This window comes from Ammospiza nelsoni, chromosome 10 (genome assembly GCF_027579445.1).
Source record: "Ammospiza nelsoni isolate bAmmNel1 chromosome 10, bAmmNel1.pri, whole genome shotgun sequence".
Classification (NCBI taxonomy): domain Eukaryota; kingdom Metazoa; phylum Chordata; class Aves; order Passeriformes; family Passerellidae; genus Ammospiza; species Ammospiza nelsoni.
In genome coordinates, this window is record NC_080642.1 from 19,031,842 (window position 1) to 19,048,154 (window position 16,313).

A 16,313-nucleotide genomic window follows, 5' to 3' on the forward strand; every position below is an offset into this window, starting at 1 on the left:
TATGGAATAGCTGAGTCTGGATGGGCCTCTGGAAATTCTCCAGTCCAAGCATCACATTCAGCAGACCCTGTTGTGTGGTTTTTGTGATGCAATACTGGGGTTATAAAACAGTTCTGATCACAGTTTTCTGAGAGCTACAGAAGAATGTCAGTTAGTTTTTATCTAAAAGGGTACACTGAAGTATCCTTTAGTTTAGCTGACTTGGGAGCTAGAACAAAGATTATCTGCAAATAAAATTAATGAAACTGAATAATGGTAATGAACTGAGAACAGAAGTTCAGGGAAATTTGGTGATGCATAATGAGATAATGCTTTGTGATGATGCATAATAAGATAATGCAGAAAAAATATAGCAAATTACAGTAGGCAAAAAGAAATCTCACTCTTCTGTCAACCAGGGATTCAACTGTGAAAGAATTTCTGAGAAAATTCAGTAGTTTAACACAAATGCAATCTTAAAATACTTCTTATTAGAATCCTCATTTGAAACAACACCATGCACACACTGTAGAGTTAGGAGGATCTTTTTCATATTCATGTGAGTAATAACTTGATGTTTGCTTACATATATATTTAGAAAGAACATCTCGTACCTCTGCAGCTAACACCTTTCCTGCACATTGAAAGGAGTATTTGGCTTATTCTGTAGCACTTGCATAATGAATCCTTCCCTGGGCCTTGCAGGAATGCACTGGGGACTGCAGCAGCCTTTTGGTGGCAGGTGTGACCAGCATGTGAGACAGTGCCTGCTGGGCACAGAGAGGCAAAGCCATTGACCCTGTCCTTAATTACTTCAGCCTCAACCGCATGAGCACCGCACCAATGAAGTGGATGTAGCTGATGATGGAGAGGCTTTGCAGCACCCATCACTTCCCCAAGCCCAGCCCACTGGCTGCACCTTTGATCTGTATCATCAGCAAGAAACATCACAAATGACAGCAGGGACAGAGCCTTGTTGGAAGATGTCCCACAGAGGAAAGTGTCAATTTCTCTCTGGAAGAGATTACAGAAATAAAAGCGAAATATCTGGCTATTGTCTATTTCCAATCCATCTGCTGATACTGGTGAGGAGGTCTCTGGGAACTGTCCTGCGTCACCTTGGTCAGTTAGTCCTGACACCCACAGTTCATTAACACATAAACATCTGAGCCTCCACAATGTTATAAAAATAAGGAGCTTGGTCTGGGGGTGAATCAGTAAATTTCTGGACAATGCATCCCTTCAATCACATGGACTATTATTGTATTATCACAAGGACAACAGAAAAACATAGTAAAATTTTAGCAAAGCTTTCATTTTAAAAACAAATGGGAGGATACTGACTAAAGGGTTTGTCTTAAGCTGTACAGAAAAAGGCTGCTTCGTCCCAGTAGATTACAGGCTTAAGCAACATAATTTCTAACATTAAAATTATCCCCTTGCTATTTTGGAGTGAGTAACTCACCTTAATTTGGTTTTCCTTCTGTTTTTCCTCTTCCTTGAGCCATTTTCTCTGAGACATACCTTTATCAGGAAGAAAACATCTCAGGAAAAGGCTTAAAGGTGCCCTGTAGTGGTTGTGCACTGAGAGGACAAGGAAACTGGTGTTAGGTGCAACAGGTGCAGGCAGGAAATGGGGGGTTTAAGACTTACTGTGTTCTGCAACATAATATCCTGTAGCTGGGAACTTCCAAGCATTTTTGACAGCTGGGTCTCCATGGAAATAAGTACAAAAAGACTCCAGCTATTTTAAGAACTTAAAATAAAGGATGCCGGAAGGTTATGGATAGATAATACATCTGGGGAAAATCAGTACATTTTTGGACAATTCATATCCTTCAGTTTATGTCTTTTGCTCATACTGCCTGTACCAACTCAACTGGACAACAGCAGAGAGGTTAGAGAAATGTGCCTAGTTGGGCAAGAGGGAGTCAGGCTCAGGGACATCAGAAAAAGTAGCAGCTTGTGTTCAGTTCTGCTTTCATGTTGTTCAAGACATGGGCAGTAAAACCAATAGATGTCATCTTAGAGGCTTTGTGACAGAAATTAAAAATTAAATATAACAAACAGAAGCACCAGACTTATTTGTTCAATTCAATTTTATGATATTAACATCTGCCAAGCTCCCACAGCTGTGGTTATCACTTCTACCATCCCAAGGCACAGCTAGTCTGGGCACACAGACAAACACTGTGTAGTGTCTCACCACTTATCCCACTTCTCCACTCCGTGTCTAAGCTGCTCACCTGAGAAGACTCTCATCCAGAGAGGCTTCAGAAAGCTCTTTACAGAGCCTTCTTTTGAACACTGTCCACTTGCACAAAGTCTGGTGGTATTTGCCACCATTCCATCAGACTGTCTTTGGAACCCCAAGTGGGTAGGCAACCCATTTTTAGCATAGGAATAGGAATGTATTTTTTTTCTGCTGGAAACTTGGAAGAGAGCTGCTTTTCTTCCCCAGCAACATGCCTTTCTAAAGGACAGACCAAATTAAGTACCTGGATAGATTTTTATGCCTTAGCAAGTCCAGTGTTCTCAAAATCTGTTCATCTGCAAATCTGTGCACAATTTAAGCAGCATTCTCAATCAGGAGAATGTTTACACAAGAAGCTATATTTGTATTATATCCAGCTTTTAGTTTCTAGACTTCGGGGATTTAATTTTTTATAGTTTAGGGAGTTAGGGATAAAACAAAAAAATCTGAGCTTGTCTCATTGTTGAGAAGATTTTTTTTTAAATAGAAAGCTCATCCCATTTCCATCTCCACACATAGAAGAACACAGCCCAGAATTACTGAGAGCTGATCTAACTCTCTGTATTGGACAGAAAGCTCACCTGCTCCAGGTGGCCACAGAAGTTCTTCTGCAACCTGGAAAAGTGAAATGCTCCTCAGGGCCAGCAAAATACACAGAATTATGGTGATTACACAGAGAGAATTCTACTGAATAAAGCAAGAGGAGTGTAAGCTCATGGTCTCTCTTGCTGATTTGTAGGTTGTAGACCCAGGTGCTTCAGTATTGATGCCTTGAAACTCCAACCTGCAAAGCAAAAAATCATCTCTTCTTGAAAGGTTTCTACCTGCAGGTTGTCCTTTTCCACCCATTCTCACAAGCCTGTGCTTGGCCCCTTCTCCTCCAGTAAAATTACTGCACCTTGTCTACACTCACACCATTAGTAACTGTACCTGCTCACAGGTCCTGTAGTTTTCAAAGCAGCTATATCCACAGAAGGTCTGTGCAGACAGATGGATGCATTCTCAGTCCGTGTCGTGCCTTCCCTGCTCTCCTTGGTGCCTTTGGTGTTTTCTCTGGGCAGGGACTACTCTCACTGAGCAAGCTGGTGTAACACCCACCTAAAGCTGAATCTTGTGACAGGTAGTTCTGAATTTTCAATAAAGAATGACCAGAAGGGTGACTATTTTATTATTTTTAAGGTAATCAACATGGAAACAATAACAGTGATTAAGTCACAATAGGCTTAGTCTAATAGTAACCATAGCATTAATACTTAACACGAATATAACAGAAATTAAAAGTATGTTAACATTATTCATTCTCAGTGAACAAAAGTGTACAGTAAGGTCAGCATTAGTCTATTAAGAATGCTCCAAAACCAGCTGGCCAGTGTCCTCCAAAGCAGAGTGCTTGCTGCCAGGCAGGCTGGGGTGCTGCTATCTGCCCCTGCAGGCAGTTTTACTCCTGGGCTCCCATGGGCCCTTCTCCTTCCCCTGTTTCTGCCTGTGGTTCTGGTGTTTCCCTCTGTTTGTTGGGCTATCAAAGCAGGGCCTGCTTGAAGGAAAAGGAGCTGCAGTGCCATGGGCTGGCCCTCACTTGCTGTGTCCCCTGGATGGTGCAGGGATGCAGCCCTGAGCTCCAGGCAAGGCTGGCTCCACTGAGGGTGTGTGACCTGCACCAGTATCTGCTATTCAGACTCTTTCCCCACCCTCCCTGACCTCCTTGCTGCATGGATAGGACATGCTTTTGGAGCTGTACCGCTTTTAAGATGCTTTCTTTTACATATCACTCTTTAATAGGAATCCTGTAACACAAAATAGAAACCTTGCTTTTGTGGGAAGGGTATTTTTTTCAATGCACCCTTTCCATCTCCTAGTCCTTGTACCGTACTGTCCTCTTTTCCAAAACATTTACTAATGCATGAACTTGGCCACCCACCTTTACATGGAAGTACCAAAGTGACATTCAAAAGAATAACTTGCATTTGGTATTGTGGTCCCGGCCCCTCTTGGTCTGAGCAACATAGGATAAGCTTCTCAGCTAGAACATTTTCATAATCACAGGGAGGGCTGCACCCTCAAAAATAAAATTCCTCAGTCTTTTTTAGAACCAGACTAGAGGACATCAGTGTGAACAAAGCAGTAGACTCCATTGTTCTTCCCATCAGGATTCCTCCTAGAGTACCACCAGCCGCTGTGTCATGTTCACTGTAGAGACAAGAAAAGACATCAGCTTGTATATTGTCAATCTTACAAGTTTTGATGCAGATGGAAAAGAAAAAACCCTACAGCCTGCTCAAGTGGGCTTTTTCTCCCAAATGCACTTGCTAAGGCCTCCCCTACTCCTCATACAGCTCTTGTGTTCTGTTGAAAAAAACCCAAAAAACAACACAAAACTAAACCAAACCACAACAAATAAACCCACCAGCCCAGGAAAGTATATGTCTGATTATTTCTGTACAGGGTTCAGTACTGGTTTTGGACACGCTGTTCTAAGTTGCTAAGTGTTTACCACTAACTACTAACTACTTTTAATCATCTGTTTATTACTTACAGCAAAGCCCATTGCCCAATACTACAGATTTGTGCTGTCTGGCCAGGATCAACCACTTTCAGGAACAGCACAGTATGCCCAAAACAAGACATAGCAACATACTGACTTTTTGCATTCCTCTTGTGGACCACCAGGCTTAAACAGTCCAAGGCCATAGTTTCACAACATGCCATCCTCTGCAGCAATACTGCTAAAGGATATTCCCTGGCACCCCTTGCTCTGCAAGCCCTGTAGGTTTGTGGGACAGCACTGAGCTTGGATAGGAACCATGGAGTGAGGAGTTAGTGACTGAGCCAATAGCACTCCAGTGGCAGTGCCATCTCCCACCCCACTCATGCCCCCAGTAACGCACCGGTGTCGTTGTCCTGCTGACCGGGCCCTCCTCCAGCCGGTGCTTCCCGGAGTGCGGCAGCTCTGAACTGTCCCGGTAATCGCGGCCCTTGGAGTTCTGCATGTCCAGCACTGCCCGGCTCTTGGAGGGAAGGGGTGGCTTGTTCTGCTGTCCCTGGATGCTGACTTCAGGCCTTGATGGCTTCACGAGTTTTTTGAGCGGTGCCGAGTTTTCCAATGGTGTCGTCATCTTTGGTTTGCCTTGACTCTTTTCCCCCATATTCTTTTCTTCCAACTGGCAGGATGAAGTGTAGGACCGGAATCGCTGTGTGGGCACCAGGAAAGGTGGGGATGGCTGTTTGCCAGAGGTCTTGCTGCACTCAGGCTCCTGTGGCTTTGTGAGATGACAGATCTGCTCAGGCAGTGGCGGCTGCTCTTTCCGCAAGGCCTTGGGATATTCCTGCTCTTTCTTGGGGGTCACCTTGCCCTTGGAGCCCATGGAGCCATACAGGGGGTTCTCAAACATCTCTGGCCTTTGCTGCCCCTCCTCCTGCAGCACAGGCTCTGGTGTGGATTTCCCCACTTCAGGCAGCCTACAGTCGTGGAAAGAGGGTGAAAAGGAGACTTGTGAAGAGCAGGCAAGCGAGTCACTGACTGACTTAGAGAGGACATGATTAGTAAATGAGTGTGAGCAAATTAAACTGACTGCCTGAAGGGGCAAGAGGAAAACAATTAATCTCAGGGAGAGAGAACAAAACTGTGTTTAACAGGGAGAACAGAAGTGAGTTTTTCTTTGTTTAATCATTAGTAACATGATAGCAGAGAGCAGATATGCATAGCATTGTGTAAACTCCCTGCTAGGTTGCAGTCCTGTCAAAGTGACGTTTGGCTTCTTTTTAAACTCAGATAAACTACCATGCCAAACTGTGCCAGGTCCTTTGATGACTCTACGACACAAACAAATTTGAATTTGAATATTAATCTTCAGATCTCTCAGAGAGGATGGAAATGGTAGTCTAGAGGCTTAAAATAAGAGCTCGCATCATACTGTGGCATTTTACAACTAGGTCAATCTCCTCTTGCTACCAATGCAGCATGGTATTCCTAAGGAAGGGATAAATTTCCTTAATGCACCCAAATGCACAGTGTAAGAGTAATAGCACTGTAGGGTGAGACAATCCATGTGCATTCCCAGCACAGCCCTTTGAGCTGCAGTTCGGCCTGGAATGACTGCACAGCTGTACAATGGGACACAGCAAGTCCTATGGGTTTGGGTCACTCGACCTGATTTGGCCAGGTTTTCACCTGCAAAGTACTTAAAAAATCAGCCACAATATCACTGAGCAGAGTGGAATGGAGGTGAGTGGCACATGTTCTTTGGGTGTCTTCAAATTGTGTTGTGTTCCGTGTCTCAAGCTCATCTCTGGCAGTCAGTGCACGCTGGAGCAGAGAGCTCAGCCATGATGGAGCACTGCTGGGTACAGAACAGACCCCAGCAGTGCTGGCAGCTCTGACTACTGTGAATTTGGACTTCCAGAGTGCCACACCCTGGAAGTCCCATTTACCAGGGGAGCTCCACCCCAGCTCAGAGAGCAGCTGTCTCTTGGCTGTGAAGAGGTCTGTAACAAGGACACAGATTGCACACATGCACTAGGGTGAAGTAGCCTTGCCACCTCACTAAGCTGGGAAGGGATGGGATATTTTCAATTTCCAGATGGAAATTCTGCATCAAGGCTTGTGATAGGGGCAGTACATGGAGTCTAGCTTCTGCAGCAGCTGGACACTTGTATCATGCCAGTAGAAATTCAGTGAAAGTTATTTCACATATAACTCATGAAGGACCTCCCCTTCCTATTCAGGGGAAGGATCTTTGCCACACTCCCCACTTTTCTTCTTTGTTATTACAGTCAACTTTGTAAACTTCTCCTTCCTTCTTTTGGTAGACAATTAAACGTATATATCAGGTTGAGACAACAGGTTGTTCAGGAGTCTTGCAGAAGACTCCAAGGAGTCTTCACTGCAGCCTTCCAGTGCCTAAAGGGGACTTACACAAAGGAGGGTGAGTGCAGATAGGGACAGGACAAGGGGGTATTTTTAAAATAGAAGAGGAGAGATTTATGTTAGATGTTAGAAAGAAGGGTGCTGAGGCCCTGGCATAGGGAAACTGTGGCTGCCCCATCCCTGGAAGCATCCAAGACAGGTTGCACGGGGCTTGAAGCACCCTGGGATAGTGGAAGGTGTCCCTACCTGTGACAGGGGGTGGAATGAGATAAGCGTTAAGGTCCATTCCAATCTAAACCATTCTATGATTCTAAGATTTCATTTAATTGTAAGTTTAACTCATTATCTTTGGCTTTCCTTTCACAAAAGTCTGAGGAACTGCTACACTAGTTTTCTTTGAGTATGCGATGTCTGTACTTGTGACCTTCACTTATCTTTCTCATTCTAGAGATAAAATATGTAAAGAATATGCTGCACCTTGAACTCTCTAAACAGATAATGAAACAGTGACTGTGTAGAATGACAGGGGAGAGGAGCCCAGCCTCAGTGCAAAACTCAAACACTCACTGGTACTCTTGACTCCAATTAGAAATGCTTCTGCTTGCTGTAGGCTGGAGGGATGGTTTTGGAGATAGCGGTGACAAGGAGGGTGATGTGGAGGATGAGTGACTCTGCCCCATTAGGGAGGTGTTCTCTTTGGACTGCTGCTCATAGTTCCAGAGGGAAGGTGCCTGCTCTGATGAAGATGTCTGCTTAAGCTGGCAGGTTGCAGAGGGCTGCTGAGAGAAGGCAGCCATGCCCAGGTAGTTGGGGTTGCTGATGTCAGTGGGGGTGGACCTGCTCAAGAGAAGAAATATTGTTAAGGAGGCACATGCACAAATATGCTTGGAGTTTTTTGTCTCCCTGCCAGCTACAAAGGAGTTAGTACCCACTGACTGCTTAGATTCAATACTATCTGCCTTTTTTTTTTTTTAAACTTTTTTTTTTTTTTTTTTTTTGGGTCACTGTTGCTTCAGAATCAGAGAAAAAGTGGGACTCCTGTTAGTGCCTCACTCCCTTTGGTCACTGGAGAGGAAGCAGCTGGGTCAAGACAACCTCCCCCACCCCCAAAATAGTTCCTGTCGCTGTAGCAGCTGCTTCCCTTTCCAGGCTGCAGAGAGCACTCAGCTTCTGCAGCCACATATAGGGGCTGTCATTGGTTTCTGGGCCCAGCCAGCAGCTGCCTGCAAGGAAAAGCCCCAGTGAAAAAAGGTGAAAGGACAGCCTTACTCAGACTCATGCTATGACTCTTGGAAAGGAAAAGCCAGGCAGTTTGAGCATAGCTCCCCACCCCAAGCTGTCAGAGGTAAGGTGGCAAGGTTACCGTAAAATATCCTCCTTTCCCAGGCTGTCTGGAGAAGTGACTGCACTCCCCCAGTAGCGAGCGATGGCTGCTGCCTCTCTGGCCATCAGATGAGTAGATTTTGACTTTCTGTTGGAAATAGAAGGGCCTTTTTTAAGAGGGTTCAGGGACCCACTCTGGCTAATGCATTCTCAGATTTTGAAGCTTTGGGCACAGGAGCATTGACCAGTCCTGACCAGAGAGCCACAAAGCAGCTTCCCAGTGCTCAGCACACCTGTTGATGCTGCTCCCACAGCAAGCCCAACTTTGCATATATGGTGCCAACCATTTTCCTGGAACTCACTTACCCACTTGCCCTTTACCTGTTAGCTGGATCCCAGTCTTTGTTAGGTTCTAAATTGCTGATGTTCTTTGGTTTCTGACCAGTGATTTCATCACGTTCAATCTTGACAAAATCTGAAGGAAGGAAGGGGCACACATATCTCCAGAGTCTGTCTGCTCAAGTTTTCTGTGTTCCTGTGTTCATTAAGGCATCTCTTTTTGTCCATTAAGGCATCTCTTTTTGTCTAGTTTAAAACTGTCCATCAGAGTGATGGACAGTTTTAAACTGCTGTTGCTGTTATGTCTTCAACTACTCACTAATACATGCCATGTCTTGTTGACAGAGGAAGAAATGTATCTTGAAATACAAAGGTCATGACCCACCAAACAGCCACATACAGTCATTTTACTATGGAGGATAATTGTAAATATCATGAATAATTGTAAATGGCTGCTTCTGTACTCTGAATGAGTACAGAAGTAAGGGGGAAAAAGCAAAGTTTGTGATCTTCTAGCTAAGAAACTGCTCATTGAGAGCCTGACATACTCTTTGTTCCCCAGGATGACTGGAGCAAGGAGAGCTTGGCATGGAGTGTGCCATGTCACAAGTGGAAGTAAGCGATCCCCATTCAATAAAACCAGTGCAGGTGACAGACAGGGGGCTCTCTCAGTCTGCTGAATTTACTTGAATGATGAAAAACTCCATGGAATCCAATTGTTCTGTCTTCCTGAAAGAGTACAGGTATGCTCCTGAGACCTAACCATACTCACACCTCCTTGCACTCAGCATCAAAAATATTCTCTGTGACTACAGGCACTGCAGAGATAATTTTCAATTTCTTGACAGTTATCAGAAATCTTTTGAGGTGAGCATTGCAGAGATAAGATGTTCCTTACCATACAGTTTCTCTCTCTGTTTTCCTTGTGACGTTTGTAACTTGATTTCACCTTGGAAGATCCCCGTTTTCTCTCCATGGTGTGTGAGCACAGTATGGATAGGAGCTAAGGATTCTGTTGCTTCTATTCGCAAGGCAATGCAGCCTTCCCCTAAAAGACAACAGGGAGACAATGAGGCTGGGACTGAGAAAGGAAGCACTGAAATGTTTTGTGTCATCTACTACCAATGCACTGACAGGTATTTAATTACTGCTTTGGAGCACATTAAGGAGCAGAATATCTTCTGAGAAATTAAGAGCATTTATTTCACTTCATGTGTGTGTGAATTATTTGGGCACTGAAGTTACCTGTGGGTAACCTCAGGGTTGTGAGCTTCCATTCCTGGTAAGGAAAATATGAGCCTATGTCTGCTATTGCTATTAATGGGATTTAGGCAAAGAGTGTTCTGTAGACAGGACTTCATTCTCTGGCTGGTGACAACCTGGGAGCCACAAGCACAGCTAAATACTTTTCTGTAGCCAGGAGAAATGCCTCAAGTAAGTGCAAGTGAAACAGGATTTCTATGTTCTGATTAAATGCATTTAAACATGCTGAGTCCTGATTTAGTTCCTGTAAAAGAATTTCTTTTTAAACCACTGTTCTTTCAGAGCTGGTAAAGCTCACACAGGTTGTTGCTTTGAGATCATATTCCTTTAATCACAATTACTTCACAAAATATTGCCCACAGTGAATGTATATTTCTGTTGAGTTGAGTTCTAAATCATAGATGTTCAGTATATAGAAGTTACTTCTGGTCTCTCCCACTCTTTCAGTAGTTGGAAGAATCTAAGTACCTTTTGACTCATCCAGAACTTTAGAGCTAACACTTACCATAAGATTCATCACTATCTGACGACTTAATGCTGATCAGGATATGTTGATCCAGTAGGTATTCTGGGTCTGAAATAATTGGAGTCAGCTGCAAAGACAAGTTAAGGTGGTCAATACAACACATGGTTGACAGGAGCACACTTCTCCCTGGGACTCAGTCCCAAATGAGGAAAACCCTGCTGGATAAACCCATGAGGGTATCATGTCACCTCCAGGATCAGCCTCTGGTAATATCTGGATATCTGTGGTAGAAGGCTGCACTCTTTGAGTCCCAGCACAGTAAATGGAATGCTGCAAATCTGACACTCATGAGATGAGCTGCAGTTTTCTCCTGTAGTCCAGGACTGGAAACTGCCTGAGGAGGAAGGCATCTGGACTGTGATTACAGTCTGTTCCCAAAAATCTGCCTGGCTGTATTATTGTAGAGCCTTTCCCCAGTTTCTCAGTGTAAGGCACTCTTTCCAAGTCAGCACTTCTGGGCTATTTAGAAGGGTATTGACATGCACATTTGCTCCAAATCCAGGAGCTCCTGTAGTTCTTTCAACTCCTACCATGCCAAGAAATGAAGAACAGCTCTGATCTCAAGGACAGGACTTGTGTCTGACACTGACACTCAGAATACAACTTCTGGACACTGATGTTCTTTTTAACACAGGTAAAAAAAATATGAAATCAACTTTTCTAAAATACACCAAGTTTTAGCCGACCAGGCAAACAAACTCCAGGGCAGAGTTACTCTTTAAGATGTTTTATTTTCCATTTAAAACTAAAAAAATGGTTCTGCTCAAACTGGCAAAATGTTCTCTAAAAGGATGAGAAAAAAGTCATGGTCCTGAATGGCATAATCACATCAGCAAAATTCTTCATAGACATGTAAGTACACTGACATGAAAGTCCTTTCCTGCTTACAACATTCTCTGTTTATCCTAAGCCTATCCTGCATTCTTACGGTCCCTTTAAGTGTAAACAAGACCACAACAATGTTCCTGAAGGTAGTATTTATGAAAGTAAAAGACCTCAGGTTGCTTATGGGATGAAGGTGGAAGCTTCTCTTCCATACAAATATGGAGGTATTGTCCTAGTTTACCTTTGGAAGTGCCTCGACGAACTTTACCACAAGCTCCCCTTCATTTCCATCCTCATTTTCTCCTTCCTGGCTCTTTACAAAGCCTGCAAAGGGACAAAAAAGGAGTTTACCAGGAGAGAGACAGCAAGAACTGGGCTACAAATCCTCTTCACTATGTCTCCAAAAAGCCTACAAGTATTTTCCTACTTGGACGCAAATTTTAAAAGTATTAAGAAGCTTAAAGTCTGAGCTTTGGATGAATTTTTACACAGTAAATTTGCAAATGGTTTTGCTAGAGCATTATTAAATGGTTTCATTTTGCAGTTAAACTTGGCACTGAGGAGATCAGTGCATACATGGACCGGAGGATAAGAACATGACAGCTCTTCCTACGCCACTCAAGATAGCATACTTTTGAAATTCTAATTTAAGATTTGTAATACACTGTTTCCATAGAAATTTATGCAAATTTTGATACAGCCAAAAAATAATCTTTTATGGAACTGTCTTTGACACAGCGCTCTGACATGCGATAATGTGATGAAGCATCCACCAAAGGCTTGCTGTGCCACTTAACAAGAGCAGTTCTGTGATGGGAGATTGCTTTAAAAAACCCACAGCAAGGGCACGTAGGCTTGTGTTACATAAACAGCTGAGACTCAGCCCCACAGCATGGGCACAGGCAGTGAAATCTGTGGTGCTGCAGGGTACACAGTCCCACTTACAAAGTCACATCACTAGCATTCATTTCCCTTTCAGTTGATCCTCTGACTTATTTTTTGTTAAACCAGGATAATTCAATTATTTAAAATTATTTTTTGCTAGGTAATGCAGATGCTTCATTTTGAAATTACCTGATCATTTGTAGCAGGCACAATTAGAAATTTAATCAAACCTGTCTTTACTATGTAAGCATTTTCTGTGTGACAAGCAAGATATATATGTTTCCCATCAAGAAAGGAATTATCAGACTGACAAACAAGGTGGAAAAACTGTTGGAAAGCTACATGTCTAAGCATGGATTACAGCTACCTTGGCTATGGGGTTTGGACTGCATTGCTGATAGGATGGAATGTCTTGCAAACTACAGCAAATCTTTAGGACACCCCTTTTTCTGCATTGTAACGAATGATCCACATAGCTATTTTTTTTCAGATCAAAGCAAGAAGAAGGAGAACTAATCCGAACATGCAGAAAACTTTGATAGAAACAATAAAGATGGGCAAACCCATACTTTCTAAGCAGCTAGAATGAAACTCAATGTAGAACTTGGTCTGGGACTTGGTCTTCAGAGTAGCATAGCAGTGCAGGAACTCTATCTCCCCTTGGGAATCTGTGTATTTGGAGTCTAGGAAAGAGGAAGGGAAAATAATGTCACTTTCAGTAGGAGATAAAGAGAGGGCATTTTTGAATGGACTCTTGGAGAATCAGCTTTTTCTCTCAGCATATACAAAGCAATGCGTTCTGTATCCAAAGTGAAGATGGCACTCATGCACTCAACCTGACTGACCGTTCTTGGAAACAAACTGTGAGGTGACTCCCACTTCAAAGGTGGCAAACACAGGACTGTGGTCACTTGTCATGATGTCAGTGGTGCAGCCTGCCAGGAGAAAGGGAAGACAGTTACTGCCCTGCTCCAGGGAGATCACTACCAAAGAAGTATTATTCAGTAATTTTTCAGAAAATATAACAGTCTCTCTGGTAACTGTTTCTAGTCAAAAGTGTTTCTCTACATTAACTCCTATCAATACACATGAATGTAACTCTTCTGTCAGGATACAGAAAGATTTGGTTTGGTTAAGGGACACCATTTTACTGTACTGTTTTGTAGATGACTGTCAGTGTTAGATTCCCCCAGTACAAAAAGCCCTTACAGGCTTCCTGGTTACCTCTGCAACATGCCCTGCTAAGTATAGCTCTAACATGGCAGGAAATCACACAAGAATACACTGGTCCTGCTTCAGTGTTACAAAGCAACTCCTGGCCCAAAGGTAACTGTGGGTGACCAAGGCCTGATTGGATCTAAACACACACAGAGTTCCAGCAAACCCAGTCATTCCAGAGAGGCCAGTTCAACCCCACACCTCAGCAACATGGGCTTTGTGATCAGATCAGCCTGCTTCAGCCCTGAGACACTTTCACAGCCCTGCTCCTAATCTACGCATAGGAAACCATGAACAGCATATTCAGCTGTGCAGTCCTATGTATAGTTGATGACATTTCAGGAACTGGTATTTGAGTCTTTTATTAAACAGGTTTTGTGGGCTTTTTCTCTTCCCTGAACTGCACTTCAGTGATGCTTCTCAGCAGGAAAGGGAACAGGCTCTTGGTACCACACAGTTCTTCTGGAATATGATTTGATACAAGAGATGTGTTTGCAGCTCCAGTCTCTGCAGACTGGACTGTGCACACAGGGTCTGTCCTGCTGGCACTCAATGTCAGGAGTTCCTGGTAGTGACTGCACAGGAAATGTGGTGGTTGCTGCCAAGAAATTACTGATGTAAAATAATCCTGCAGCATGGTCTAAAGTTGGACAGCTGCAACTGTCCAGGTGGTGTTCTGCGTGTAAAAGAATAACAGAATGAACTCCCAGCTTGTAAGGTTACAGGCAGAGAGATTTTGGCTCCCCTCTGCCTCATTTAACATCAGGTCCCTTTTTGCTGAGTGCCTGGCAGTGCAGGGAGATCCTACAGACTCTGTTCTGAATCATTTCCGTTTCAGACTGGTTGCCTTGCTATCCACAATCTGTTCTCCACCCACCATAGGACTGACACACAACGTGCACCATGGGGTAGGATTTCCAGAGCACTCGATCACACCAGGATGGCAAGTTGTACTTCATCTGCAAACCAAAGGAGAACTAATGTCAAGAAGAATGGAAAGGGCCAGTTTACAAAAGAACAGGAAATTGATTCACCCAGCACCATATATTTGTGTCAAGTCTGTTTATATTGACTCCTTTCAAAACACAAGGGCAGAAAACACAGAGATTAGTTTAGGTCCCTTTCTTCTGCAGGAGTTGCTGTCACAACTGTGCCACATACCTCTAAAGGGAAATCAGTTTTAACCTACCCCTGTAGCTTTTTGCTTGGTGTAAACATACTTCTCCCGGGTGCCTCTCTCAAAGCGGTAGGTTGGAGCAAAAGTTATCTCCTCTTCCTCTAAAACAGGGAAAGAACTTGGTTACAGCTTGGCCATTGGGAACTCCCACCTGGGCAAGAGAGCCACTGCCCTATAAACCCTGCCCCATGCTGAGGCTGGCAGAGAAAGCTGCTGGATGTAGCAGAGGAACCTGCCAGTCAGTAGAGGATCTCACCGAACTGCAGGAACACCTTTTGGTCTCTTCTCTCGAGGAGAAGCTGGTCGAAAGCCAGCAGCTCCGGATACTGCTGCTGCCTGATCTTCTGGATAATATTCTCTGCTTCCTGCCAACAGGGAAACAGCAGAGCTGCAGATGATGCAAAACCTCTTATAAATACTCCCTTCACACGTTAACTGGTGAGTGCTCCTGAACTGTTTCACAGAGCTGTAAGCCCCTGCCACTTCCCTGTCCTTCCCGTCACTGAAAAGCCCCAGCCTTTTTTGTGTGGCTGAACATTTGTCTATCAAAACAGATATTGAAATGCCCACACATCCCCTACACAAGAACACACACACTCACAACCACATGCACATCGACACCGAGCTTGGTGTTTTTTCCCACATACTGAAACCTATCCAGTATTTATGAGGGATTGCCTGAAGGCCTCTTTCAGCTATTCCAAGCTCACCAACCAGAGCAGAAAGGCAATCTCTGTATTGAGCCATTCAGGGACAGATGCATTTCACAGTGGGAATGAAAGTCAGGAGGTTTGGGGAACCAAGGCTGCCTGAAGCAGCAAATTGTGCCAGATGCCATTCCTGGGTCCATTACTCCTTAGAGAGGGCAAAGGGGATTTCCTTACTCTCCTTCAACTGGGGCCACATTCACACCCTGGGGATTCCTTCTGACTCCCCTCTTTTTGTCATGTTGCCCTAGATTGGAAGAAGAGCACTCCTATAGCAACAGAGCGTGCTGTCCCTGCAGGCCTTCCTGCAGCGTCCCGCACCGTCGGGGGCTGTTCCACACGGTAGTTCAGGTCTCCCAGCCAGAAAAGATGAGTAAAGCGATGAGTGATGTTAAATGGACTCAGTTTCTTATCTCCCAGGGTCAGGAAGCGCAGGATGTTCGTGTAGTTCTGGTTGCGTCTGTCAAGACAAGAAAACATCTGCCTGACATCCTAAACTGCTGTGTAATTTCCAAATGCCTGGGATGGCAGAGGCTGCAGCTTTACCAGGGGGGAGCTGCTCCGACTCAGAGCTACAGAGGAGCAGATCAGAAGCTGAGAACTTGCCACCCCAGCAGACCCAGGGAATGTGCTCCTGAAGCCACTTCTGCTGCCTTCTGGGGCTGTGCTTTTCTGAGCTACATGTCCTAGAAAGCCCAGCATTAGACTGTTTCCTTCAGATTTCAGCAGCAAACACATAACTAGATTTTGGCAGCTCTTCCAGGCCCTGAGGAACCCTTCAATAGAAGTTAACTTCATCAGTAGGAAAGACCCTGTGCAGAAATCCCACGCCATCTGTTTCCTGGACTGGGAAAGGATGACAAGGCCAAACTCTTCATTTCACGTCCTCTTCACTTTCAAAACCACTCCTTCCAACTGCTCCAGCTCCTCCCAGTGTGGACATTGATTTCCCA

At 44.3% G+C, this 16,313-nt stretch overlaps 1 protein-coding gene across 1 annotated transcript in view; it reads right to left on the bottom strand.

Moving 5' to 3' along the window:
• Window positions 1–3,413: 3,413 nt before the first annotated feature.
• The window catches only part of INPP5D (inositol polyphosphate-5-phosphatase D), a 49,782-nt gene continuing 36,882 nt past the window's right edge, over window positions 3,414–16,313 (bottom strand). Inside the window, exons 15-28 of the mRNA XM_059479579.1 lie at window positions 15,682–15,820; window positions 14,910–15,018; window positions 14,666–14,754; window positions 14,354–14,435; window positions 13,104–13,193; window positions 12,828–12,941; window positions 11,615–11,697; window positions 10,528–10,615; window positions 9,658–9,807; window positions 8,802–8,895; window positions 8,461–8,568; window positions 7,665–7,934; window positions 5,119–5,689; window positions 3,414–4,420 (exon numbers count right to left, since the gene is read on the bottom strand). Coding sequence (XP_059335562.1) covers window positions 4,418–4,420; window positions 5,119–5,689; window positions 7,665–7,934; window positions 8,461–8,568; window positions 8,802–8,895; window positions 9,658–9,807; window positions 10,528–10,615; window positions 11,615–11,697; window positions 12,828–12,941; window positions 13,104–13,193; window positions 14,354–14,435; window positions 14,666–14,754; window positions 14,910–15,018; window positions 15,682–15,820 — 1,990 coding nt within the window. The 3' untranslated portion in view covers window positions 3,414–4,417. The remainder of the gene's footprint in view (window positions 4,421–5,118; window positions 5,690–7,664; window positions 7,935–8,460; window positions 8,569–8,801; window positions 8,896–9,657; window positions 9,808–10,527; window positions 10,616–11,614; window positions 11,698–12,827; window positions 12,942–13,103; window positions 13,194–14,353; window positions 14,436–14,665; window positions 14,755–14,909; window positions 15,019–15,681; window positions 15,821–16,313) is intronic.